Source organism: Falco biarmicus, chromosome 2 (genome assembly GCF_023638135.1).
Source record: "Falco biarmicus isolate bFalBia1 chromosome 2, bFalBia1.pri, whole genome shotgun sequence".
NCBI lineage: Eukaryota > Metazoa > Chordata > Aves > Falconiformes > Falconidae > Falco > Falco biarmicus.
The window spans coordinates 69,503,956-69,531,812 of record NC_079289.1 but is presented as its reverse complement, the minus strand read 5'-3'; the positions used below and the strand labels follow the sequence as shown (position 1 = coordinate 69,531,812).

Below are 27,857 nucleotides of genomic sequence, written 5' to 3'. Positions count from 1 at the left end.
GAAGCAGCACCTGATGGATTTCAACTACTACACTGGAAGTCACAGAAAGAGAAAATCCCTTTAAGGAATGGTTTTACTCTCAGGGATGGTTATAATACACCCACATCCCCTGATTGCCAGTATGTCCAAACCAAGCTCAGCCTGGAAACATTTTATCTTTCCAAAACCAGCAGTACTGTAACACTGTTAGCAAGGAGAAGCTGTAAATAGGGTAGGGTTGCCTTCTAATAAATCGGCGTATTATATTGCTTGGAAGGATACAGGGCGTTTACAAGAACAGATTTACATCATACCTAGTTTTTCATGCTTCGTCTCATTTCTTCCCTGTACACAGGCTGTGGTTCTGGATTAATGCACTTGTTCCCTGTTGCACACACAATGCAGCGCCAGCCCTGTCCATGGAGCTGGGCTGTTGTGCTAGCTCATCGTAGCCGAGATCTGGCGTGCTCCAGCACCATCACTCGGCTTGGATCACTTTTCCAGGCCGGTGGCTAGGCAGGGTGGTTAGTGCAGACTGCTGCCCTGCGCCGGGATGCCCTCTTTGTGCCTCAGAACAGGAGCCGCAGATCTGAACGGGGCCGTCTGCCCGCGACGAGCACAACCCCAAGCCGAGCTCCGCACTCCACGCACGGCCTCAGGGGAAGGCGCCTCCGCAGGGGGCAGCCGGGTCGGCACCCACCCGAGGATCGGTCAGTCCCTCACCCCTCTGCGAGCCCCGCCTCGGCGCTCCGGATCGGGCCCGCGCCAGGGCTGGGGAAAGCCGCCCCCTCCCCCGCCGGCCAGCAGCCCCCCCGCTCCCCCCGCTGCCGGCGCGCAGCCGCGCAAGGCCTCCGCATCCGCGCGCATGCGCGCCCCCGCCCACCGGCGCCTCGCACCCCCCGGTGCGCGCCTCCGGCTGGCGCCGGCGCACTCGGCCCCCGCGCGCATCCCGGAAGGGCTCCTGGCTCCCACAGCCCCTTGCGCGCTCTTTTCCGGCCTGTGCCCGGGCAGGGTGAGTGGCCGACCGGGGGCTCAGCCTGCCGAATCCGCCCGCATCCGCCTTGTAGACACCGCGGGGGGGGGGGGGTCCTTGGCCTGGGCCGTCGTGGGGGGCGGCCCAGTGCGGGAGGCACCGGGTGGTACCTCTCGGCGGGTCCGCGTTTGGCGGGGCTGGGGCCCATCTCCCTGTCCCCCCCCCCCCCCCCCGCCGCCCTTCGCCTCCAGGCCTGCGCAGAGCCGGGCAGGGCGCGGGTCCGGGGAGGGCTGCGGGTGTGAGGCGGTTAGGGCCTGCGCTGGGCCTTGGTAAAGGAGGAGGAAGCTGCAGGCCTCTGTCAGTCCCTGGAAAGAGCCTCTCTGGTACCGGCATCTCCTTTCCGGGACGGGCCGAGCAGCCCTCCTGGGTCGCCTTGAGGAATGAGAGGGCTTGCGTGTGCGGAATTCCTTGAGGGATGAGGGGGCAGGACGGGGTGGTCTTAGGGGCGCCAGGCGCTGGCCAGGAGCTCAGTGTTGATGGGAAGCGGCCGAAGAGTTTCAAATGTGATTCGTGCGCCTGTCAGGGAGATGGGAGTAAAGCATTTCTGATGCTGAAAAATTCCTGTGTAAAATCTGCAACTGGTGCGACCCCGGGGATGGATTAAGCTTAAATTTAAGTTTCTGAAAGTGGGACTTGGGTGGCTTGTAAGGGGGTGGGGGCGATGGGGGAGAAGGTGATGGGAGAAGAGTCTGAGGAAAGTTGGGCCGGCGTTTGATGTGTGCACGGGTGGTTTTCAGCGTTGCTCAGATGGCTCCTGCAAAGAAAGGTGGCGAGAAGAAGAAGGGACGCTCTGCCATCAATGAGGTGGTGACTAGGGAATATACCATCAACATCCACAAGCGGATCCATGGCGTGTAAGTCCCTTTTATCAGTGAAATTGGTATTATGTCAAGTGGTGTTTGGAAGCAGGCTTGGTAGGTTTTAAACGATCGAGAACGACCGTCCTTACTGACACCAATGCTAATGCATGATGTTTTAGTTGCTTGTGCCAAGTTGTGTCCCAGGGAAGCACCTCTGTGCTTGTGCAAACCTGTGCTTAGCATATGGTTTTGGAGAACAAGCATGTATCTTTTTTGGGGGGTGTTCCTGGACTTAATTTGAAGTTAAATCTGTTTATCTCTGTGCACAGGTCATCATTCTTTACCAAGCAAAGTTTAGCCCACTATAGAAAGTTTTAGAAATTAAATAATTGTTGTAATCAAGCGATTGGCTCTGTGCTTATCAATAAATTGTGATGTGTAACTTGGGGTATGATTTGAGTTAATATTTGATGTGTGTACATGAGGATAACTTTTTACCTGACAAAATGTTGACCCTCGTACAACTTCATAGTAGCAAAGTGCTTGAGAGGACTTGTTGAGAAGCTGCATCTCCCTTTGATGCTCTTTGTATGCATATGGCTACAGTCATGGAAGAAAACCGTATCTGAATCAAAGTAATTGGTGAAATTACTGAAGTTAACGTAGAATGGGAGAGAAATGAGAGTGGACTGTTGCAAAAATGTGGGTGAGAATGGGAGGCAGTGGTAAAGTGTTCTGGCCTTGCCCAGTTCATGTCAATTCGGTCTGGTTTTTTCATGCTGATGATCCTGCTGTCCACTTCTTTTTGGGTTATCCTCTTCTCATTTTGAACATGAAGTACTAGGGGTGAAATACTTTGTTTAATGCTTTTCTCGTGTAATCGTTCAGCCACTCCTGATTGCTGTTGATATTTAGTGCTGGAAATATAACCCACTGGGGGACCTCGGATACTATTGACACTAGTCACATGTCATAGTGTGGGTGTTTTATATTTATATATATATATGGCAAAACACGGTGCAGCTGTAACTTCTATTGTAAATGGCTAGTCATGCAGAATCTGTTCATAATAAGCATAAGACAAGTGATCCTTGTAAAAAAACAAAAACGTTTCAATGGTGCTATTGGTGTAGTTCTGCTAATGTGAAGAAAGTAACCATCAAACACTGTTGCAGAAGCTATTAGAATAGCATCAAGTTTTTCTTCTGTTTATTTCATTACAGTTCTGTCAAGTTGGTATTACTATCGCACTGCTTTTCTCATAGGCCTTTTATTCAGAATATCTATGAAACCTCATGATCTTTTCAGTAATATTGCATTGAGTTTTAATGTCAACATGTTTGAGTAAGACTTAAGATCTGGGATATCTTGTGGTTGCAAAATTCTACTGAAATTATTCTATTTAACTGTATGAGGTTTCTGTTAGACATACAGATTAAGGTTAGCAGTTACCTACCAGAATAAGGGTCTAGTCATTCTGTGATGCAGCTATTGAACTACTGTTGAACGCAGTTCTTTGGATTGTATGTTTAGAGACCGTCAGTGGTTGAATGCTGCAACAGGTGTCCAATGCTGACAGTTTTCTGAAGTTAAAGAAATGGCTCTTCTGTTTGTCCTAGGGGCTTCAAGAAACGAGCACCACGTGCTCTCAAGGAGATCCGTAAATTTGCGATGAAGGAAATGGGTACTCCTGATGTTCGTATTGACACCAGATTGAACAAAGCAGTCTGGGCTAAAGGAATAAGGTAGGTTTCTGCAACTTTCCTTATTGGGTGAGGAAGAACCTTGTAACTCTGTATGTGGAGGTAACAGGCCTTGGAGGGGTAGAAAAATCTGTATACTTCTTGCAGCTTTTGCATTTTCTTTGCAAATGCTTCCTTTCTTAGGAATGTGTATGCCAAGCTAATCTTTGTCAGCTCCTTCAGCATATTTGTGGCAAAGGCTGGTAAACTGTGGATATGAGAGAACTTCCTTCTGCCTCTAATGAGAATAAATTCAAGGAAAAAAGGAAGGCAGGTTTGGCAGGAGAGAAAGCATTGGGGTATTGTAATACTGTAGTACCCCAGTCCCTATTGCAGCAGATGTTTTTTAGAAGCATGGTGATACCTACAGTCCAAGGCTAGGTGCCTGGGGTTTAGGTTTTGAAGCACGCTGAATTGATGTATGCTACACAAGGAAATAATGAGGTGTGTTTTAAGTAGGGCCATTAATCTTGTCTTGAAAATACAAATGATTAGTAGTTCAGGGGCCAGAAAATTAGAACGTCTGTTAAATCACTGCTGCAGAGGCAGCTGATTTGGCATTTGACATGCATGAAGATGGTCCAAAAGGACTCCTGCGAGGAGTGGGACCTCTTAAACTATAATAAAACATGAACTAGTAGGAATTAATAACTGTGAGTGATACACTGCATACATGTGAACCCTTGTTTTAAACCACGTCTTATAGGCTAGACTTAGAAATCTAATTCCTAGGACTTAAAATCTTTTACCTGGATTTGTGTGCTTAGACCGACCCTTCCTTCAAAAACACAAGTGGAGAGATGGGACTGAGTTACTGGGTCTTCCAGGCCAGGGGTTCTTTGTCCTTCCTGATGAGCTGTTCCAGTTCATACGCTGGCACCTGGCTCAATTGCTACTTCTTCATTGCATAACTTTAGAGCTTAGCAGTGAGGCTACTACTAACCAAGACGCAAAGTAAAGATCGTCCTCTGGCAGGATCAAGAGAGGCTAGAATCACTGTGTCAGCTAGTATGATAGTGATCTAAATGAAGTAGCGAAAAATGCTTTTGACTTGTTTCAAGAAGAGGATAAATCAAAGCAAGTTCTTATGTCTTAATTACTGTATCAATCAGATTTAGTAAGTACGCTCTTGAGAACATAAAGCAAGGAGGAAGTTCCTTCATATATTCTGGGGAGCAAAGTACTCTGAGTAAGGGTTTCCCAAAATCCTGAGTTCATTTGAGGTGGGAGGTTATTTGAAAAATGGTGTGGACAAATAATTTTGTGCTTTCCCTCAGCAACATATTTTAGGCAGTATTAGGGGAGGACGCTAAGCTTTGACTTGCCTATTACAAACAAAATCATCTAAGTAATGTAGTTGTGGTTTTCATGGGCTTCAGAGGTAAAAATGCTGATCAGTTTTATGGCCATAAGATCTTGGTTCCAGTCTAATGCTTACTAGAATTTCCACAACTTGTAGTATACAGATTGGCCAGTATTCTGACTCGTCAGAGGCCTCAGGCTTTCAGAACAGATTGTTGGGGGGTTTCTCCTCACTATTTTCTATTCCAGTAAAAAATGCTTGTTAGTAAGAGCTGCTTGCTGATCATATTCACACTGTGCTTCATTATCATCTTCATAGTTTTAATTTCTGGATCAGTAGTGAACTGATGATGCACTTCTGACTTTATGCTCCTGCTGGATTATGGATTAATCTTATTCAAGGCTCAGTGAAATATTACCTGCTTACTTTAACAAAACAACAAAACAAACCAAAAAGCTCCTCTAAGGCAAACAGTACAACCTCTAAGGTACAGGAGTTCACTTTTGTTACGATGCTGAGATAGAAACAGAATTGACTCATCATGTCTTCGCACAAATGGGCAAAGTTTAAGAATTTGAGGGGGCTACTAATCATGAAGTAAATTACTTTTATTTTCTGTAAATTAGCAGGTTTTAATACATATTTTACTGAAAATTAATCTGTCATCTTCATTCTAGGAATGTTCCTTACCGTATCCGTGTGCGTTTGTCCAGAAAGCGCAATGAGGATGAAGATTCACCAAACAAGCTGTACACGCTGGTTACCTATGTACCAGTCACAACATTCAAAGGTAAGGTTGCATGCCGTCTCTCTTCATGCTATGTTTTTCTGAACAAGTAGCAAAGTGGGGCAGCTCTTCCTGCAACGAAAAATTAGATGACAAGCGTGCTGAAGGGGTCAAACTGCTGGCTTAAACTAGCTTTGCTGTAGAGAACAGGGCTGCTAGCTTGCCTGATTATTCTGTATATACTTTTGAATGCTATAGTCATGTAAATCTTGAGAGAATAAAAATCACTGACCGTAGTTGTTAGGGTAGTTTTCAGGTTTGTTTTCCCATATAAAGTACGTCCCCTGATATCAAAAGCTCAAGCAGGTTGAGCCTTTTCTGCTTGTCATCTGAGAAGTGTCTTATTTGTGGAATGGATTTAACATTTGGTGAAATACTTGCCAATATAGTTTGCTCATCCAGAAGCAGATCAGCAAACTAGGTTTGAAACTGTAGTGTGCTTTCTTGTGAAGACTTGCATGTACATAAGGGAATTATCCTAGCAATAGGTGGTGATAAAATTTCTTGTTTTGCAGGTCTACAGACAGTCAATGTGGATGAAAATTAAGCAGATTTTAATTACAATAAAAGGATAAAAAGAAAGTTTATTCCTAAGTTCTTGTTTTTATTGTCCAGTCTCTTAAATCTGTCACCCATGAAGCATTGAGTTGAACAGGTGACAACATCTTAAAGTATCTTGCTTCCTCTGGGCTTGTACGTAGTGGTTTAATTTTCTTAATTAAAGATACTGTAGATTTCTGCTACATGTGGTTGGAATAAGGAGGAGATGTGGATGTTCCTATGTGGGTGGCAAAGTCTTAGTGGTTTGGGTTTGTTCCTGTGGGAATAAATGGCTGCTACACAGGTATTTTAGATTAAGGCCAAGTTTGTTTAAAAAAACAAAACAACAACCAACCACAACTCAACCCCTAAAACTGTTAGATCAATACTTTGTTTATGTAACCTTGTGGATAAAGTAAACTCCCTGTATTTGGTCCCCCACTGGTTTCCTAGGCAGAATCAGCAGGCTACTCCCAAGCAGGTCTTTCCACTACACTGAAACATAGGGTGTTGATCAGTGAATTAGTCGTGAGCACGCTAGCTCAGGGAATTTGTTTAATGAAGTAGAGAATGAAGGCACTTGCCTTCCATAAATCAATAAATACTGTCAATGCAAGTCCAGTACAAAAAGAGTTTATTGAAAAGTGCATGTTTTCACAGACCAACATCAGAAGCACAGTCCATGTACACTTAACATGTCAGCAAGACATACAAATTGGAATACAATCAAATATATTAAAATAGTTTCAATTACCAGCATTGAAACAGTTTTCGGTATTAGTGCAAAAAAGGCAACCCAAACAAACTGCAGACAGTAGCCGAGAAGTTTTCCCGTTTAAAAAAAAAAAACAAAAAACCAAAAAAAACCCCAAAACAACAAAACTGGAGCCAGCCTCTGCTCTCCCAGTGCGGAAGAGGGCTTCAGTGTCTTCACACTGTAGACAGATGTTTCCTTTTACGTTCAAAACAATATAATTAATAAATCAATGGCACAAAACAAACCTACACCCCCTTTAGCTTTTAAAGCTCTTAAACTGAAAACCACAGACCAACAAATTGTTTATCAAAAGTCCACTGCGAACTGAAAGCCTTACAGTATGTGCTTTGGCATAATTTCAGTGCATTGAATTTTTGAAAGGTTTGCTACTGTTGTGTGTTTAGTTTTGTATGTTCACCCCGTGTCTGGCAGCTCATCACATTTGTCTTGAGACTATATTGATTCAGCTTTGCATTCTCAAGTTTTGGCTTCAGTTCTAAGGGTTTTTCAAAGAAGTTAACTAATGACTGTTCGGTCAAGAGGGATGCTAAAATATGTTCAAAAGAGACAGTCCAGTCCCCTTCAGTCACAGGTGAAGGCTGGGAGTCTTTGTGAGGGGTCTTCACAGCATCGGTAAAAACAGCATCCTGATCTGAAGCAGAGGCCTCTGGCTGCAAGTCCTCGGTGAACTCGTCTGATCCGCTCCCCAGGCTGATGCTTCTTTGTCCTACTTCCCCAATCTGAAGTAACAGTGTGGTCACAGTGGCAATGGCTTGATACAAATCATTCTCCTCTGGATCTTCATGAAACATGCTATACAAGGTTTTGCAGAACTGAATGAACTCCCTCTGTAAAGGATGAAAAACAAAAATCAAACCACTGAACAGCCATGCTACAGGTAACTGTAGGAGTCAGGCAAGGGCACGGTTACCACAAAGGAAGGCACAATGCTGCATACATTTATATGATCATTTATAACTTCTGCCTGCTTTTAAAAAAAATGCTAGCAAAGGGATTTCAGCCCATACTGATGCTAGGGAACTTTGGCACTGCAATCAAAAAGGGAACAGAGCAGAGAAGTATTTTGCTGTCTTAATGCAGGAGACCAGGATCTCCCCGATGACCAATGGGTAAGTGAAATAGATACAGAGCAAGGGATACAATCCGTTACTGGTGGGAAACTGGTGGCTGTTACACAGAATGAGTTACCGCCTAAGTAGCCATTCACAGGTCTGCAAGGAACTTCCCTTGTTTCGCTCCCCTCTTTTCTCAGCTTTTTTTCTTCTACATGTAAAATCCAGCTATCTTCCCTGCCCGACCCTTTTCTCTCTTTTTTTTTTTTCCTTGCTCACCCCATCACAGATGATTATCAGGCTATGTTTCCATCCTGTTACAAAATTTGTGAGCCTTCAAGTTTCATACAGTCACAGAATGGCTATTGAGGGCACAAAGGACTGCAGGGAGTTCAGTCTTGCCTTGGTGATGCCTTTATGAGAGTGGCCCTGCTGAGCTGACAGGTTAGGTACGTGCCACCCATTTAAAACTATTTAGCAACAGCAGCACAGAAGGTATTCTGGGGTGTAGCTGAATCTTTCTTTGCATGTCTGTACATTTGATTTACTAATATGGGACCCTTTTCCCTCCAGTAGATTTCCTTATGCCAACAACATACACAAAGCTCTGTGGGCACTAGGGAGGAGATGATGAGAGCCTTCAGCTGTCTCAATTTATCAGTTCTAGTTGGCATGTGGCTGAGACAGGGGAAGTCCCAGTTGGTGATGGACTAAGAAAGAAGTTACTGGTTTGGTGGAGAGGAGGGCAGGGAAGACAGAACAGCAACATGCATTATCAGGAATTCTTTTGGTTTGGAAGGCTTTCTTGAGCCTGCATGAGCCCGTTTTACAGCCTGATATGCTGCAAGTGAGGGTGGCTCTGAAATCCTTTCTGTTCACCAGCCAGTCTGAGGAAGCTGCTAGAAAGGTAGTTGAAAGTTTTTAAACACCTGCTCCCTGGATCACAGTAGCCCAGTCCTCGATACCTAAAGGACTGAATCCAAGCTCAGGCTGAAGTTACACTTTATCAGAAAAAGCCAAAATTCAGTCATTTAATTTCCAAGTAGTCTCCACTTCTTTAAAAACAGACTACAGCTTCTAATGTACATACCTGGCTCATTTTTGGCAATTCTTTTTCAGTTTTAGTATCTTTTTCTTTGGCTAGATCCTTTAGCATCTGCTTCAACTGCTTTTGGTAATCTACTGCATCACCTTTTTTGGAGCAGACATAAAGGAGAATTACTTTTCAAGATACTGGAGTACAGTGACAATTCAAAATAAACCTCGGAGAGCAGAGACAGGTTAACAAATGGAAAGCTGGTTATCTCATATGCACATCCATTAGAGAACCATTTGGGACATACCATTTGATTTTCCAATGACTAGTGGTCTTGAAGTTGACAGCAAAGGATTCTTTAATGGTGACTGGCTATCTCGTTCATTTTCAGTGAGAGCTATCCAACCAAAAAAGTGACAAATGTAATGATTAATCCTTTGAATGATGCATAATGTTATTTATGCTTATAAAATTTACATAATTGAAGAAATAATTGGGCAAAGATGTTTTTAAACAGTATTTCATTAAATCATACTGTAAAATTATTTAATGTAAGTAAGACTGGTGCTGTGGTGAGAGAGTCGGAAGTTTGCCAAGAATGGCACATCTAATTAAAAACTTTGCACAGAGAAACTAACACAGAATTTTGTCACCTGATCAAAACTGGATCGAGATAAGGAGGTTTCTATGGTATGCAGGGTACAAGCCATCCAAAAATGTTATTTCAGTTCATATTTTGTCTGGAAGTAACCATACAATTGGCTGCAAAAGATGTCTCAATGCAGCAGATGTGAGCCTTAACATTGTACATCTAGAAATTTCATCCAAAAAGGTTTTGACTGGAGTGAGTTTTAAAATGTGGTGAGCGTAAGTACAAATACACATCCTATAAGCCCCAAGGTGAAGGAAGCAAGACAGGTTCTTCATTAAGCAGCCTTTTCTCAAAAGCTTTAAGCAAGAGATTTCTGGGGAAACTGAGGTGTCCATTCCCTTTCAGATTTCTTACCTGGTGGGATATGCAGCTTATATAGTAACTTTATCTTTTCATTCATTTCTCCATTATACATAACATCTGCAAAGAAAAAAAAAAAAAAAAAAAGAACAAGAAGGAAGTGGACAAGAGCATTTACTTCCACGGTTTAAAATAAATCAGGCATCTCTCTGTGCACAAAAGATAATTGTTTGCATGGACAATACACGAAAACATATGGCCAGTATATTACATTGAAATATTTTAAGTTGTGCCTGTCAAAGAGGAACAGCAGGTGAGAGCCATCTGGTTTGGTCTTTGTTCTTGTAAAATAGACTGGGAGCACCTAACCCTATGGAGCTTCAGCATTGTTTAAAAATATCAAGGAGGATGGCAGGGAAACGAGCAAAGGCTGTTTGCTGCCACACATTAACAGGAGTGCAAGAGGGGAAAGACAGAAAACTCTCCTTGGGGCTATCATATTCTCAGTATTTCTCCCCTTCAGCCCTTACTGTTCTACAGAGTAAGCCCAAGGAAGATTACTATTTCATATGTAATATAATTCATATTTTCAGTGACTAGTGGAAATGAGATTCTAGACTTTCAAAGGGACTGAAATACTGTGAAGAACTTTTTCCTTTAATTCAAAGTTGTATTCCTTTAAGAATCAAAATAAAAAAATGATATAATACAGGGTGGCTTGGTTCACATTACAACAATTCTGAAGAGCTTAAGTGGTGAGAATGACTACTAATTTTTACTGAAGCTTTGAATGTTGATTCAGGTTTTTTCACTGAACAGCTGGTGGCCTAAAGACCAACCCTAGTGCAGCTCTCAGTCCCTGCTGGCCAGATGTGTTTTGTTCTGCTTACTGTCAACATATAAGGCAAACAGCAATCAGTTGTGTTAGATTAAGTCTTCAAGAAGCAGTTACAGAGAGGTATACTGAGAGCAACAATCCAGTAGAGAGGATTTCCTAGCACTCCATGCAGACCCAAGTCTAATTTTGATTCATAAAGTTTTTTTCAACAAAATTACTACTGTCTGAGAAATATTTTAATACAATATTCAATCATGTCCTTAGGCCGTTTTTTACATCTAATCGACTTCAGGTGATTGGAACACCAAAAAATTAGCCTGACCAATGACCTTTATTGATCACAAGCCCCCCCAAAAAACCTGCCCGCATCCTCCCCAGCCGGTTGTATCGCATTTTAACATCCGCATCTCACCCATGTGCTACCCTCCCTGTTCTGCCCACTTTCCACCCCACAGGGGAGCTGATACCTAAGCAGCTGGCCAGCCCCTTGAATTCAATCAGCCGGTCCATGTTCTCATCCAGGAGCCGGAAGGTCCTTTGGGCAAGGACGTCGGTGTGCTCCCCGCAGGTCCAGGGTGAGACCATCCTGTACAGGTTAGCGAACTGCTGGGCATCGATGCGGTACTGCTCGGCGTATGGTCTGCTGGGGTCATGTCGCTCAATGACCGGACTCGTCATTTCCCAGTAACACCTTATTAAATGTTCCCTCTAGGAAAAATCAGAGGCAGGAAAGGGGGCTTGCGGTGTGCAGTATCAGAGAGCACAACCAGCAAAAAAACCCATTCATATCAAAGTATGCTGGAAATGCTCAGAATTCTCTTTGCATGAGGTGTTATAACAATACCGAGACCATTCCTGTGAGAAAAAGCAAATCTTTAATTAGAGCAGCCAAGTGCTCTCATGATTTCCAATGGATAACTAATAAATTTGAAGGGAGACTGGGCAGATTCTTGGAAGAAATTCACTGCAGGCTACTGAAACTCTTTTAGTCACATCTGTCCCGGGATGTCTCTAACCGGCCAAAGGTACAAAGGGTGACAAGAAAATCTAGGGTAAGTATTATACAGGCTTGACCAGCTCATTTATTCTCTCTCATACCTCTCCATTTGGATACTGTACCTATTAGTCTTCCCTCAGGAATGGGCTGAAACAAAACAGAGTCCTAACAAAACAAAGTTATTCCAAGGGAGCAAGAGAGCTAATGAAAAAGGAACCACCACCAAGAAACAAAATGAGAAAAGGGGAGGAGTGCAAGCCCATCAAAGCTCAAAAACAGAGCAGCAAGGAGCAGGACGGAAGCACTGAAGAGCAAGCCCCAGCAGCATCACCTTACACAACCACTAACAGAGGGAGGATACAGCTGCTCTTAAGCCAGAAAGCTACAGAACACCAAGAACATACCACAGGCATGTTCTCAGTACCTAGTACTTATGGCTATGAACAATACACAAAAGAAATAGGGCAATAATTTAATGCTTAGTCCTCTAAATCCAATATAGTTGTATAAGCTTAGATATCCCTGTCTCCAAATAACTTGCATAATAGTTCTTTCAAATATCAACTTGACAGAAACTGAAGTAGAAACTTCTTTTAGTTCTAAAAAAAACCCCAACAACCAAAACTATTAGAAAATTGGGAACAAATAGCAAAGACACAAGTTTGTGGGGATTTTTGTCCCCCACGGAAAACAGTCTGCCTTTAAAAAGCATTAAGAGAGCAGGACTTAAAAGTAGTGCTGAGCTCCCAGTGAGCAGAGCTACGTATTTAATTTATTCTGCATGTGAAAGTTACAAGAGCTGAATTACTCATGGACCATTTCCAAGCAGCAAGTTAGAAAGGAAACTCTGAAGCTATTCTCCGTTGAAGGATCAGTACATTACTATTCCTCTTTAACCACTGGGCAACCACAAAAAGGACAAAATGACAAGATCCCATCCGAATAGTACCACCCAGGCAGAGGACATGAAGTACAAGGTGGCACTGCAAAGTAACAGCTGAAAGTTATGCCCAGAAGCCTCAAATAGGTACCACCCTCTACTTTTCAGGGAGACCAACCTTGAACAAGTCATACAATTCCTCTAGATCGTCAGGAAGAATCGAAACATCTGGGATGACAACTCTGAGCTTAAAAAGAAAGAAAATCATGTTAATGACAATCTTTTGTCCCATCATCACTGACATGGACAGGCTCAGGAGCCCTGCAGGGACTGTATTTATGTGGTACAGCTGAAAACTGCAGCACTGAAAAATCTTTGCAATTTTTCCCCCTTCTTTAGGTTTATCAGTTGGACAGATCCATAAAAAGCAAAGTCCCTCAAGGGCTATTGAAAACAAAGCCAGGAAGTCCCTAAGCTACAGGTCACAGGAGGCCAAGGAAGCATCGCATTGCACTCGTGCTCTTCTTACACTCTTCCCTGGGCATCTGCCTAGGGCCACGGTCAGAGAGAAAGCGCTGGGCTGGATAGTCCTGCAGTTGTTCTTAACATTCAAGCCACTCTAGAAAATAATGCAGGTGGATGCAGAAGAAAAAAACAAGCCCATCGGCATCCCAGAGAAAAGCTTTTTGCAGAGTCAGTAAGGATTCTTCCTTTTTTTTTTCCAAGATCTGATGGAGCTTTTTAAAAAAAGAAAGCCGTCTGCCTCCAGAGAGGAGATGTTAAGCTACCTCAGTTGAAACAATCCCCTACTCACCACATTTTGCTTGGTTGTATCTTCATGGTTCTGCAGGACACGGATTCGGTGTTTGTAACGCATGTGCTCTATCTGTGCCACAGAGTGGTCTCCAAATTTCTACGAGGGAGAAACAGAAGTTTATTATCTTTATAGCATTTAATGATATTTGTATTTCTCATCTAGTGAAGACACAACTTCTACAGTATTGTGAGTCCCTGAAGAAAAAGCATACCCAGTCTCTTACTGATCTGTCAGTGCAGGTTTTTATCTATGCTACACCAAGCCTTATACATCTGAGCACTTAGTCAAGGAACCTGTAAGGATGTGTACTGGCTTTCAAACATCCATGCTGAATTTATCCTTAACTGAGCAGTAGACCCAGAGCAGTATTTTACCTCATAGGAGTCATGAATCAAGTTCGCTATTTCAGTCACTGGAGAGGCTTCTGGGTCGTCGCTGAAGAACGCATGGTGATTACCAATAGGTGGCAGAGGGCTTTCCTCATTTTTGACATGCTCTAAAAACCTGAAGGGAAGAAATACAAGCAACACAGATTACTCTGCACGGTGCTTTTCTCAGTCTAAACAAGCAAACGAGTCTTATGGCTCAGACTTAGAAATAAACAGGGTTTTGGGCTGCTAGGCTTTTCAAAAATGCTTTCAGGATTACTCATTTGAGCAACGACCAGCCAGCCAAATGACTAAACACTGCCCAAGGAAGAAAACTTCTGTCTCCTTGAAGTCTGGAGCAGGAAAGACCGTCACTCTAGGGAAGGCACAAAGAACAGCAGTAAATATTGCACATTGACGCAGTCGATGCATGTCTCGGCGCTGCCAGGAAACTTCACAGGACATCTACTCTTCTGATGTACAAAGCCCATTGTTTAAGGCAGATACTGGGAAAGCAGCAGCAAGGTGACACAGAGGGTCCCGCTGGTGCCCTACAGAGCACCACTGATATCACGATGGCACCCACATGCCTTTGTTTTATGGCAGAACAGTCCGTGATGGCAGGAGCACTCCTGCGTGGCCATACCTGCTCAGGATCATCAGGGCCTGCCCATCGTCCTTGCTGTTACACAGATCCACAGCATTGGCTTCCAGGATGGCCAAGCCCAGCTGGAAAATAGCTTTGATCCCATCATAGAAGAAGCAGTCCACAACATTCACAGCACTTTCCAGGGGCATGATGCTAAGGAAAAGGGTAAGGAACCATGAAAGAGAGATGGAAGCTAAGGTTGTCAGATCCTTCATATGTTCAGCCAGCTCTGGAAGTTGCTCTTTTATAAGCTCTTCAAACACCGACTGGTCTACCTGAGCACCTGCAAGTCATAAAGAAAGAGTATTAACCAAGACTGATACAGGAAAAAATACTCTTTAAAGCTAATGATCGCTGTCAACTATTAACTGCAAGACTTTCTTAAAACTTAAACTGACGAGATACGCACGCATCTACAATGAAAAATTCCATTATCCTCCTGCTGCGATCTCAGCACCAACCCTCATGTCCGTAATCCTTACTGTACAAGTTTCTGCAAAAAGACTGCGTTGATTCTCTTAAGTGCCTTTAGGGTGCAATGAAACAGTAATAGCAGCAGCTGTTGGTTTTGGCTAAAAGAGCACACAATAATTAAGTGTTAGCAAAAGCAATCTTACAGCACTTTACTGTTCGACTTGGGATCTATGCAATGAAAATAAGACAGTACACATTCCTCTCCAGTATATGTACTCGAGGAAGCGGGCAGTAGAGCTTTCATTCTAAGTGAGAAAATCTAAGATGGAAATCCAGATATGGCTACATATACTAAGCAGGAAGAAAAATACTTACACATAAATATATGTGGATATAAATATACACTTACACGCATATACATCTATATATAAAAGAAAAAAAGACTTCTGCAATGCCCAGATATGAGCTTTCCTAACTGTCCGAACCAGCCTTTCCAAAAGGAGCAGATTTAGGCTCTGTTTTAGCTACTAGCTCAGTCCTGCTTTTTCAGCAGCTATTGTAGAATCAATATAGTTTCATACCACTGAAATGGCCTGTGTCTACAAACCAGATCCGCCACATCAGGGGCTTTAACCAAAGACACTAGAAGTTAAAAATGTTCCCGAGTACAAAATGCAGTAAGCTTTTCAATTATTTTGTCTTTCCTTTCAAGTTACTTCATTTCTTTCTCATAGTCCATATTCTGCAAATATTAGGGGACCACTTTAATTGCTATGAAATTCCTGAGACATACATACGTTTAGCACTCAAAACTTCTGTGGTCCAAAAGCAGAACATAACCTGGACAATTCGTGGCAGAGAGCCAGCATCTTTTGGCTTTGCATCCAAATCATTAAAAAAAGCCCCAGCTATGACATTTCTCTGTCTTAGAACTCTTCACATCAAGCCACAAAGAGCTTCTGCTGGTGGCTGAACAAACAGTACAGCACCACAAATCAAAAATAAGTGCCCAGGGACATGCAAAGAGCTTTTGAGAAACACATCAAGCATGGTCCTTTGCTTTGAAGAGAAAGCCTTCTCACATCAGGTGGTCATAAATAGGAAGGGTAAAAAAACCAGGAGAAAATGGACTGGGATTACTCAACAGAGAGCAGGTTTTGTCTGTTTTGGGTTTTTTTTAACAAGCTTAATTCCAACAATTTAATAGCCATAGTTAATACAGACCCAAAAACCAGAGCTGGTTTTAGGGTTATTTGAAGGAAGCCAGAGACAGACAGGCAGATGCATATAATAAGATCATTTCAGACTCAGAGGCAGCACTGGCAAAAGCAGAGATGTAAAAGGCATGTGCAATGCTGCCCAGATCTTTCACAGATCTTGTTATAATTAAGTGGTGACACTGTAGACAAAAGTCAAGCAGGTGTATTCAAAGTGACTTTTATGCCCACTTTTTCATTAGGCTCCCAGAAACCATGAAATCTGAGCTACTGACTCTCTAATGTATTACAGCATGAAGCCATGGCAAAGTAGGAAAATACCAGGGTATCCATTTAAAAAATTACAAACCAAGACTGTTGTAACTGCAGTTACACCATTGCCATAGTAAAGGGAGGGATCAGGGTCACTTCTGAGGAGGTGGGGATAGGAGGAAATCCCTGGCGGTCATGGTTCTGGGGGCTAGAAATGAGGTGGGCACTCTTGTGCTGCCTGTATTTTGTATTAGCCCTCATTACAAAGGGTCAGTTTAGATGCAAGCCTGCCAGGCGATGCAGACAGGTCAGATCAGAAATAGCTACCCTAGCAGATCTTTCCCAGGTTCACCTTAAACAGCTCGAGTTTCTAATACTTAACGCTCCTAACCAAGACACGCAAGCTCTTCTAATTTTTACCTAACAGTCAGAAGCGCCACCACCTTCTGACCAACAGGGGAAAAAAAAAGACAAACTGGAAAACTGAGCACATATTTATTGTTATTGCCATTCAAACCCTTCAAACCAAAACCAACTCTAGCTGGAATCTGAGCAGCCACCGCTGCTGTCCCTGCATGCTCTACAAGTCGATGCACCACCTCCCCTGCGGGGTATGGACCTCAGAAGACCTTGAGCATTTTACTCACCCCAGTGCCATTCGGCTGCCCCTTCCCAGTTAGCAAGAAGAGAGACATGAACTCACCTATCACTCGGTGGTTGAAGTAATCTGGCAGCATTCGCTCACACACAGCAACCAGCAGCCAAAAGGCTTCTTCCTCTTTGGCATACAACAGCAACACGGAGGTCAGAATATTCATAGACTTACAAGGGCAAAGAAGAAAACGGCGTTGGTTAGTAGCAGCAAATCCTCCTGAGGAAAGCTAAATTGTGGCTGTTTTTAAAGAAAGGAAAGTAGCCTAACATGATGTAAACAACTAAAAAAACCCAACAAAACCAGCAAGAGAAAGGTAACGGCAAATGCGTAATTGCATAATTGCAAGGCATAACAAGTTTTTCAAGCTTATGAATACTGCTTTTCATAAGAGCAATAGGAAAGAATGGAAAAAAGCACAGCACTGGATTTGCCCAGATACAAAGTAGGTAGCTGATAGTGCAAGATGTTTTGGGGCTGCTTTCCCTCCTTCCTGTATCTGGACTGAGCTGATGTTAATCCAAATTCAGGGAGCTGCACAGAAGGTAAAGTTATTATTTTAGCTAGCCAGCTGGGCCAAGTACTTTCATAACTGGTCATCAGTTTTGGAAGAAAGGGACAGAACTTTAGTTCGTTAAACCTCTGCCCCAGAGCTCTCATCTGTGCAGGCCAGTTTACTTTGCACTCTCCAAGTATTGTGCAAGACATGCACTTTCGAACAAACGGAAAAATCTGAAACAATTTTTTCCCATCCTTTAACTCTAAATGCAGTTTGCAAAATGCTAAGGGATACTTTTGTTAAGCCTATACACTTGTTTTCCAGAGTAAATGACATTTAGTATCTAAAATTATGTATCTTTCATAACTAAAAGGACATTATTTATTAGAATCACCATTAAAATACTCCCAAGAGAACGATAAAACTGAGAGAGTGGAAAGAGGGGGAAAAAAAAAGCAGCAAGCATTATCCCCCTGGGAGCTTTTCACCTGGCAGTATCCTATTTTGGGGTTCCTGTGCGCGTATGCCGTAAGCACCCTTCTCAGGGCGGCTATCCCCGTCTCGCTCTGGAAGGCCGGGTGCTCAGGCAGCGAGCGGTGGAGGTCACGCTCGATCTCCTCCGTTGCCATACAGCACTTGCCCATGGATGCCTCCACCAAATGGACATAGTAACCGGGATGCGAGGCGAGATCCGTCACGGCGTCTGAAGGCAGAGCAGGAAGAGAGAAAGAGGAAGACACAAGCAGATCAGGACGATGCTAAACTTAGCGTCATGGGAATTACTGCTCAAAAGGATGTAAGTAAGATGGTTTTCCCCAAGGTCTGTGAATTTAGTGAAATCTCCAGACCTAAAGGAAATAAAATCCTAGCAGAATAGGTGTCTTGAAAACAAAACAAATATTAGCAAAGCTTATATGATGCAACATCATTCAAAACACTTTAATATTGACACTGAGCAGAAAACTTCCCCAGCAGAAAGTATTACTAGGAGAAACGTACTCTGTGCTGTTCACACCTTCCAAGAAGGAAAGGAAAAACTCCACTTTTTACAAATGTTTGAACATGTCATGTACTGACTTAAGGACAAAACTTGAAATCATACTGTAGGCGTATTCTGGCTCTGCCAGATCTGTGGATGAAACGAGGGTTTTTTTCTATCTCCAGTTTCTATTACCACTGCCAACATTCAACAAGAAGCAGGAGCAGGACCTGCTGACTTTAAGATGTCATTATTTTGCAATAATTTGATTTGTCTAGGGTTAAATCAATATTTATGCTACAATCTAATTGTTGCTTGTAAGATGAACATTATTTTATGAAAACACGATGTTAATTTTAAATTAAACAGATGAGGAAGATGTTATTTCAGTTCTTCTGCACATCACGTCATGCCATCCTGAGATAAAATTTTTACAGGCCTACCTAGGTACTTCCTTCCTCGTATTATTTCAGTTCAGATGATCTCTCTTCTGTAAGCAGTATCATAAGCTCCATGTAAATGACACTTAATTGCCCTTGGGAGTTTTCTTGCCTAAATGTTCTGCCATGTTCACAATCACATGATGCCTACAGCCAACATTTCTAAAAGTGCCCACCTGAGAAGAGCAGCCAGAGTTTGCCTCTTAAGGATTCAGGGATTCCCATAGCAACAAGTTTTCTGATCTTCTCTGTGCGAAACATGCACACGGTTCTGCCATATTCCACAAAATGATCATCCCACAGGCTCTCTTTGATTTGCTCCCTAGACTGGGAACAAGAAGATATATTTTTAAGGAACAAATCATGCGCATCTGAGAACTGGTAAACAGAAACATTTTGCGCATTAGAAATTCCACAATGTATTTCCATTACCAATGGAAATGGGAAGTCTGCTCTAAGGACTACAACTTTCCCCATTTTGCATATGCAATTCACCACACAGAGAAAAATTATATTCACCAGAAAGAAACATGGGGGAGGGATAAGAAAAAACTCCAAGCAAATAGAAAAGCTCTTAGCACATATCTCACTTCTCCAGCCAATACAGAGCTCATTTTACTAAAAATTACTCTCTGTTGGAATGTCTCCCCAGCTCTTTCTTTTAAAAAACCCCCAAAACCCAAACCTCTTACAATGTACCCCCAGTGTTACATACCTTTCCAAAATCAAGGCCCGCCATTCCGGACTGATGGAAGTCTGACCTTAGTGCTTCTGCATTGAGCAAATAAGTGCTCTCCTTCCCACATTCGCTTCTCTCCTTGCCTTGTGAAGCCTCCATTCCCAGATGCTCAGGCTCATCATCCCTGAGCATGCACGTGGATCCAAAGGCAGGACTGTTCTGCAATGCAGAATCAAACTGGTAACAACCAAGAAGAGGCTAAGAACTATGTCCTCAACTATCTTCAAGACACAGAGCTGGGTTAGCCTTTGCCTTCTGCATCAAAACCTCTCACACCTTTCAGGAGGAAAGGCCTTACTCAAGGCTTTATACAAATTACCATTCATTTATATGTCAGGAAAAGGGTTGTTACTTTAAAACAGAAGTTGTTCGTCAGTTCTACCATCCTTGATGACAAGCTACCAAACTCTCTTCTACTTCGGTTAGGATTTGAAAAACAGAATCAAGAGAACAATTTAGGTTGGAGGGGACCACCTTTTTCAATCCCCTGCTCAAAGCAGGGTCCCTCAGACCAGGCTGCAGGGGACTGTGTCCAGTTGAGTAGCTCCAAGGAAGGGGAGTCCACAGCCTCTCTGGGCAGCCTGGTCCAGCTCTTCCCACCTTTGAGAGGAAATCTTTCTCTTTTCATCTATTCGGATTTCCCCTTGCTGCATCTTGGGACTGTTACTTGCCCGTCTTTCAGCTGGCACCTCCGAGAAGAGTCTGGCTCCATCTTCTCTGTTAACTCCCCATTAGCTAGCGGAAGACAGGCTGAACAAGCCCTGATCCCTCAGCCTCTCCTCATAAAGCATGTGCTCCAGCCCCTGACCGTCTTGTAGCCCTCCACTAGACTGACTCCAGTTTGTCTCTGCTTTTCTTGTGTGGTGAGGTGAAGTCAAACTGGACACAGTACTCCTGATCAGCCTCAGTAGTGCTGAATAAAAGGCAATAGTAACATCCCTTGACCTGCTGGTTACAGCCCTGCTAGTACAACCCCATATGCTGTGGGCCCTCTTCGTTATAAGAACACAATGCTGAAATATAAGCTCACTGTTGCCCACCATGACCCCCCTGCCTTCTCCATACGGTTGCTCTCCAGACATCCCCCAGTCCCTCCTGTGGCATGGGGTTACTCTGCCAGGCTTCGCATTTGCTTTTGTTGAACTTCACGAGGTCTCTATCAGCCCATTCCTCCAGATCGTTGAGGTCTCCATGAAGGACATTCCTGCCTTCCACCACATTCACTGCTCCCCCCGGTCCATTAGTCAGAACCACGCTGCAGGTGCACCTCACCCCATCAGGCAGGTCTTTAAAGAAGGCATCAGACAGCACTGGCCCAAGGTCAGCCTCCTGATGAAGGCATGATAATGGACCAATGGATAAACACACTGAATTCATAGTAAAAAAAAAAAAAAAACCACCCCAAAAAACCCCACCAGAAGTTCAGTACCTGGTTCTTATTTTGCAAGTTTTTACAGTGCACTGGGTTGCTGGAGTTCACTTCTTTTAGCCTCTGGAGCAGGTTCTCCACCAAAGTATCCCGGTTCTTCAGCTCAATGAACTGAAAGGCCGTCTTGCTCCTTATGCTAACAATGATGGGATTAGGGAGAAGGCTTGTGTCCTCCATCTTCTCTATACTGATTACCTTTTCCAGAAACATTATAGAAAACACATTATGCACCACATCTAAAGAAACACCTTCAAATATTCTACATGTGCCAAAATGTACAAACACAGCATTCATATACACATATGCTTTAAACACAGTTATTCATATTAGCTTTCCTTGATCAGACACATCCTACCACCTGAAGTTCATGCTCTCTTTACAAGCTCAAAGCAGGCACCAAAAAGTATCCAAGCTGCCTTTTGGTTTTTGTTGTTTTTTGGGTTTTTTTTAAATGACTCTTTGGCCCACTTCTGGAGAGTGGACTGAAGGGAAAGATATGAAAGGGGAGTAACATTAAAACAAGACTTAGAAAGGGATCAACTTGATCAAACTCTGGGGGATGGAGGAAGAAATTTACTTTCACACTTTTGAAGGTAGGGGAAAACAGTTTTGTTGTTTCTGATTAAATATGAACCACTGTTCTCTTTTTGTTTTCTGCTTCTGTAACAGTGGAAGATAAGTTGCTACAGTTACAATATCATTTGGATGCTACTCTGTTATTAGTCAAGGATGAAAGGAAAGCTTTAATTAAGAGATCATAACAGCCTTGTATCCACAGCAGATCAGGCAGGTGTTTGCTGACAGCTTCCTTCTCCTACTCCCACCACCTTCCCATGCACTCTCCCTTCATTTAAATGTCTCTAATTTCATGTAAATTTGGCAGCTTGTCACTGCACCCAGAACATCCCCTTTATCTCTGCCCTACAGCTCTGCAAAGTATCCACAGGTTTGCTAGAGTCTGTCTATGGAGGGAGAGCTTCACCACTTCTAAGTGTTGATCCCAGGCAAGGATGCTTTTGTCTTGCTAGAATGGGTCCAAGTTGAAGCCTCCATCAACATCAAGCTGGACGTATGCATTTTGGAGCTGGGAGGGGAGCTCTGTCCAAGCCTTGGACTGAGCAGACCCTGCTTTTGCAGCACTCTGTCCTGCCGTATTATCTGTCCATACCTCACTTTGAGGACCATGTTGAATCACCTGTATTTTTAGGAACTCGAGCCCTAACGAGTCCTAGAACAAGCTTGACAACAATCCTGTAGGCACGATACATACAAGCATCCTACTTTTATTCATCAAATGATAGTCTGCAGACAAGTCAAGTGGCAGTGGATGCTTACAGCAGAAAAAGGCAGATAAAGACCCAAAAAGAAAGAAACAACTCTACCTCTCTAAGTGGGATGATAACATTGCAGCAGCCATTTTCTTTGCTGGCAAAACAGATATAACTGTCTGAAGTATACATCCTTCCCGCTGTGTGACAGCGACTAAATGGCGTCCAGAGAGAACAGTCTACAACTTCATGCAGCTTCTCCTTCCTGGGCAATCTGAAGAAGGCCCGAAAGAATTCATTCTGTGCTCTGGCTTCAAGATCCCTTAAGAGAAAGCAGGAAGAGCAAATCACCAGACCCCGAAAGCCAGGACATCCAGCGCAAGGTGTGCTTTTCTTGTTATTCTCACCAAGAGCAAGGGATACAGAAAAAAAACACCATGCACAGCAATCTCCACTGCCTATGTGGGCAAATCGATAAAAGACTGACTTCGAAATACAAAAAAAGAATCATTATCAATACCTGCTTGTATAACAGTAAGGTCAAAAGCAACTACTGTAGCGACTAGAAAAGGAAAGGGCACTAATTTAAAATCAGCTGGTTTGTTGTTTGGGGTTTTTTTAATCATTATTTAGCCATGCATTTTCTATGGCTGTTGTATGGACTATCCAGCCTCAAAGAGTGACAGATTTCAATGCCCAGGAGATAACTAAATCTTTCATCTAGCAAACATACATTGAGCAACAAAGATTAGCTTTGTGTTCCTTGTTTTCCTTCCCAGTAGCATTACCAACAACACCCCAGGGATTTGCACCTGTCCCCAAAAGTAATGCGTTTGCTGGAGGAGTACTTCCGAAGTGGTCAGTAATAGAAGAGTTAATGATGGTGACATTTACACCATCACATCCTTGGCTGCCAGAGGTATCAGCCCCTGACAGCCCTCAGAACAGTTGCAAAATGCAGCACAGTTTCAGGTCACTTACACACTCAGTTGGGAATAACAGCACTGGCTACATTCAGTTTGGACTTGGCTTCCTTCCAGTCACCCATCCACATTTATGTGCAGAGAAAAAGTTCAAATAAATGAAGCTTTCATTACTGAGCAATGGTTATACAGACTTGGCTTTGGATTTTTTCCCTTCTCCTTTTTTAATGAAGAAATCTGCAGGAATTTAGAGAGCTACGCAATTACATTATAAACAGGCCACGACCATTAGCTCACCAACAGCAGCTCCAGCAACATTAGGGCTTAAATTCTATTATTTTCTTTACTACAAGTAAATTTTTCCAAACATGATTCACCTTAGGAAAAAAAAAAAAAAAAAAAGGCAAAAAACCCGCTTGACTTTGTTCCATTGAAAGAATTTAAAGCGTGGGCTGAAGCATAACAGGGAGTGGTACCTCGGTGCTGTAAATCCCCTCTCTGCTCCTTCCTTCACCCTCCTCTTCTGCAGACACCTTCACCCTACCCCAGCCCTGCTGTTTAAAAATAAGTTGAGATAGATGAAGTCTCTGCTTCAGTAAATCAATTGTTAGAGGGTTTGTTCTTTATTTCAGGTTAATCCATGGAGGAAACTAGAGCCATGTGAAACCAGGAGGAAGACAATCCAGAACAAACGGAGACCTGAGAAGGGAGGAGCTGTATCTGCGACCAACAGAAAAGACAGAACGCGCTCAACCAGAGTTCGGCTGCTGCTTCCTCCTCAAGCATTATCTTCCTTAATAATATTATCCAAGGAAAACAGACAAATAGTCTCCTGTTTTTCACAAAGAACAAAGAGAAACCCTCTTTGTGAAGGAAGACAAAAAGGTTGCTCCCGAGTTAAAATTCCACAGTGAGAGCAACTCTGATAAGTGCCTGCAGCGATCTGCTATTGTGACAAAGCTGGATCAGGATATGCCTCCTAGTTAACTCACCACTAAAATATTTTCCATTTCTGCACAGCACAGATGAACACTGCTGATAGCATCTGCAGCCAGGACCGGGTAGAGCTGCGCTCTCCTGCTGTTGGGCTCAGAAGGTAAGACCCTCCCTGCATCTACTCGGTTGTGAGAATTTCTACACCTTTACATGAAAAGAGGCATTGTACGGAACAGTGGGATCTCTGCTGAGGCAGAGATTGTCTGTTATTTAAGAGCTGATGGTTTCTAACATAAAAATCTGCAGTTTCTGAGTTTTCAGGATTTTGCTGCATGTCTTGTGGCTACAGGCTCCAGGTGCAAGCCTTTTCAGACAAGAAGCCACAGGTTTTTAAGCTGAAGAATGACATTTCCCACATCTGAAACTAATTAAATTTACTAAGCACTGCATTTAACCCCCTCATGCTGAACTGGAGGAAGGCTGCTAATCCCAGCATCCCTGGAACTGCCTGTCCCCCTGTGACTCATGGCACAGGGTTACGCAGGGCCACCGCAGCCACCAGAGACAAGTGCCAACACAGGGGCCAGCCTGCTGGTGGGAGGGATCCTGGAAAGAAAAATGGTAGCATGGGGATGAAATACTGTCAGCACCTACTGCTGTGGGCTCAAACAAGAGGTTTTATTAGAAAGTGGCACACCAAGAAAATATTTCCTGTCATGCAGGCAAATTCTAGAGCTTAAAGCAATTGCTTCCCTTCATAAATACAGCCAAACAAAATTAGAGCTGGTTAAAAAAATCCAAACCCTATCACTCAAAAAAGCTCAAACAATCCACAAACAAAATTAGCTCCTAAAACAAGGCAGGCAATTGTTTAAACATGATGGAGCAAAGATGCAGCAACTGGCCCACGCCACCAGGTCCCACAGCTTCCATTTTGAGTTTCACAATACCTCCAACACCGAACAGAAATGCAACCTTTCCACCTGTGGCCCACTCTGAAATTTTCTCCTCTAACTTAACACTTCCCTTGTTGGTTTGGTTTTAAGCAAATGCAGTGCACTGAGCTGTACCTAAGAAAAAAAAAAAAGGAATGGTATCGTTATGTAAAAATAATGTTTATCCAGTGTTTACACATGCATCAGAAGAATAAAAGGCAAGAAGATGCAATTGCCTTGTTCCCTACTTTTCAGAAAACTCAGCAATTCTTTCCAAGTGCAGTTCCCAACTTGCATGTTACGGGATCCTGGACTGCCTCCAACTCCAACACTTCAAAGTCAATGGCAAGTCTGAACTGTGGTAAGTCCCTGTGTGTGACCCCTATATTACCTTCCAAGAGTTTTAAATTAAAGGAAATAACACACAAGACTAACAAAATGCCTAAACGTATCAGGACACTTAAAATCATGTCCTTACTGTCAAACATTTTTCTCTGCTTTAAATCCAACAGAAGTCAACTTGGGAAGATTTTAGCTCTGCTGAGTCACTTGCTGCCTATCTAAAAATCTAAACACACCAGCAGACCTCTTGCTTTTAGAGACCTATTACTAGACTCTTCTTGCTATTCAGACTCCAGAAAGTTACAGATTTTTTAAATAACACATCCAATGATATACAGCTTGTTTATTGGAAGAACTGCTAAATTCACGTGGCAAGAAAGGCTTCTTGTAAGCAAGCCAGGAAAAGTTATCCGAGAAGAGCCAACACAGACTTGTCAGGACACATGTAAACTGAACATCATCCCCTTACATAGCAGGAATGCTGGACTTGTAGATGGAGGAGACGCAATGGATGTTTTAGCCAGAATTTATGAAAGTCCTGATATTTCCTCACATGGAACTAATAAAATGGGATCAAAGTGAAAAACTGTTGTACCAAGCCAGGTGTAAAAGAGTACCCCAAAAAGCAGCCCTCAAAAGCTCCCTGATACATTGGAAGGCTGTAGAAAGAGGACTTCCTTGGGGGTCTGTCCTGGAATAGCTTCTGTTCAATGTCTTTGTCAGCAATCTGCACAACAGATCAAGAGATTGTTATTAAACCTGCACACAACTTGAGGCTGGTAGAGGCTAATGAGCAGAAGAACAGGATCAGATTCAGATGGATACTCATAAATTTAAAGGATAGTGTGCAAAAAAAAGCATTACAAGTATTTTCAGCTGCACATCATAAGCTGCTCAAATGCAGCATGGAAGTCAACTCCCCTGGCAGCCATTCAGCAAAAGCAAAAGACCTTGGGGTTACAGGGGATCACCAGCTGAACATAAGCCAACAGCCTTGCGCTCACAGGAGGAAGAGGAGCACTCTGCTGGGCCGCAGAAGTGCACAGCCACCAAGATGCAGCACAGCAGTCCCCAAGTTGCCACAGAGACAGTCACGCTGCTCCCGCCTTGGTCACCACTGGCGAGACATCAGGGGCAATCCTGTATCCCACCGCTCCATGCCTGCAGCTGCATGGGATAAGTGACCAGAAGGGCTAAAATCAGGACTGATGAGAAAAACCTAGCTGAACCAGGGCAATGAAGTTTAAAGAAGAGAAAAGAGATGCATACCAGCCTCCAAATACATAAATGGTTGCTCTAAAGAAAGAGAAAACATCTGGTCTTGTCAATAGTACCAGGTAGGACAAGAAGTAACAGGCTCAAAAAGCAGCACAAAAGATTCAAATTAGACTTCAGATAGTCTTTTCAATGATAGGCCAGCAAAATACCGGTTTGGGTCCTGGTGTTTCCATTACTGGATATCCTTAAAAACAGGTTAGACAATCACCTGTCACGAGTGACACACAGAGATAATTCAAACCCTGCCTCTTGCTGGGCAGAGGCAATAAAAGGAGGTTCTTTATAGTCACATCCTCCTTGTTGCTCAAGGTTTACAGTGTTCTCCCATTCCCTCTCTGAAGGAATTAATGCAGACTGAAGTGACATTTACGGTTCAAGATACTTCAAACAGCTTCCATTCAGCTTAAATCAGTGTTAAAAACCTTCTTTGCCTTCATATGAGCAAAGCCACCCTCATTGGCAATTCACAGTTAGACGTGAAGAAAAGAAACTGAGGTGGTTAGAGCCTGGAGAAACATACCATATTTTTGATACCGACACTGGCACTAACGCTTTCAAATCGCAAGCTCTGCTCTGGCACATTTCCTTGCTACATTTGAGGAATGCATCCTGAAAGAGATGGAAATAAGAAGTACAAGAAACCTACACCAGAGATTTTCATGACCTTTCTATTAAAAAAGGAAAAATAGTTACCATATGTTCCAGTAAAATTGTATGGCACATAAATATATCTGCAAGAAATGGCAACTGTAGTTATCAAATACCTCAGCTTTACTTTACTTTTTATGGCAATTAATTGCCATTAATCCCTTTGTAATCCATTGTTTCAAGCCTTATCCACTCATTAAGCAGCACGAAAACCTGTGTATTAACTTGTTTGACTCTGGCCATGATGTACCTTGTGTCACAGACTGTGGGTCTAATCCCACAGCCTCTCTGAGTCCCATCCATCCACTGCTCAGCAGGATGACCCCAAGAGCCTCAGGAACAGCAGCAAAGGTTT

The 27,857-nt window shown here is 43.1% G+C and overlaps 2 protein-coding genes across 3 annotated transcripts in view; one reads left to right on the top strand and one right to left on the bottom strand.

Moving 5' to 3' along the window:
• Positions 1-855: 855 nt before the first annotated feature.
• Positions 856-6,231, top strand: RPL31 (ribosomal protein L31). Its single transcript, XM_056327767.1, has 5 exons — positions 856-991; positions 1,750-1,866; positions 3,432-3,557; positions 5,535-5,647; positions 6,160-6,231. The coding sequence occupies exons 2-5, from the start codon at positions 1,760-1,762 to the stop codon at positions 6,189-6,191; spliced, it is 378 nt and encodes a 125-aa protein (XP_056183742.1). The 5' UTR covers positions 856-991; positions 1,750-1,759; the 3' UTR covers positions 6,192-6,231.
• A 570-nt stretch (positions 6,232-6,801) lies between these two features.
• The window catches only part of TBC1D8 (TBC1 domain family member 8), a 48,028-nt gene continuing 26,972 nt past the window's right edge, over positions 6,802-27,857 (bottom strand). For both annotated transcript variants that reach the window (XM_056327765.1, XM_056327766.1), the window contains exons 6-20: positions 22,555-22,762; positions 21,173-21,367; positions 19,720-19,902; positions 19,181-19,331; positions 18,074-18,288; positions 17,138-17,255; positions 14,549-14,834; positions 13,909-14,038; positions 13,532-13,630; positions 12,896-12,964; positions 11,308-11,548; positions 10,057-10,122; positions 9,358-9,447; positions 9,105-9,205; positions 6,802-7,789 (exon numbers count right to left, since the gene is read on the bottom strand). In XM_056327765.1, coding sequence (XP_056183740.1) covers positions 7,328-7,789; positions 9,105-9,205; positions 9,358-9,447; positions 10,057-10,122; positions 11,308-11,548; positions 12,896-12,964; positions 13,532-13,630; positions 13,909-14,038; positions 14,549-14,834; positions 17,138-17,255; positions 18,074-18,288; positions 19,181-19,331; positions 19,720-19,902; positions 21,173-21,367; positions 22,555-22,762 — 2,614 coding nt within the window. In that variant the 3' untranslated portion in view covers positions 6,802-7,327. The remainder of the gene's footprint in view (positions 7,790-9,104; positions 9,206-9,357; positions 9,448-10,056; positions 10,123-11,307; positions 11,549-12,895; positions 12,965-13,531; positions 13,631-13,908; positions 14,039-14,548; positions 14,835-17,137; positions 17,256-18,073; positions 18,289-19,180; positions 19,332-19,719; positions 19,903-21,172; positions 21,368-22,554; positions 22,763-27,857) is intronic.

Coding starts and splice junctions, on each gene's coding strand:
- RPL31 (XM_056327767.1), top strand. CDS start 1,760: ATGGCTCCTGCAAAGAAAGGTGGCGAGAAGAAGAAGGGACGCTCTGCC. Junction 3,558..5,534: donor GTCTGGGCTAAAGGAATAAG/GTAGGTTTCTGC, acceptor TCTTCATTCTAG/GAATGTTCCTTACCGTATCC. Junction 5,648..6,159: donor ACCAGTCACAACATTCAAAG/GTAAGGTTGCAT, acceptor CTTGTTTTGCAG/GTCTACAGACAGTCAATGTG.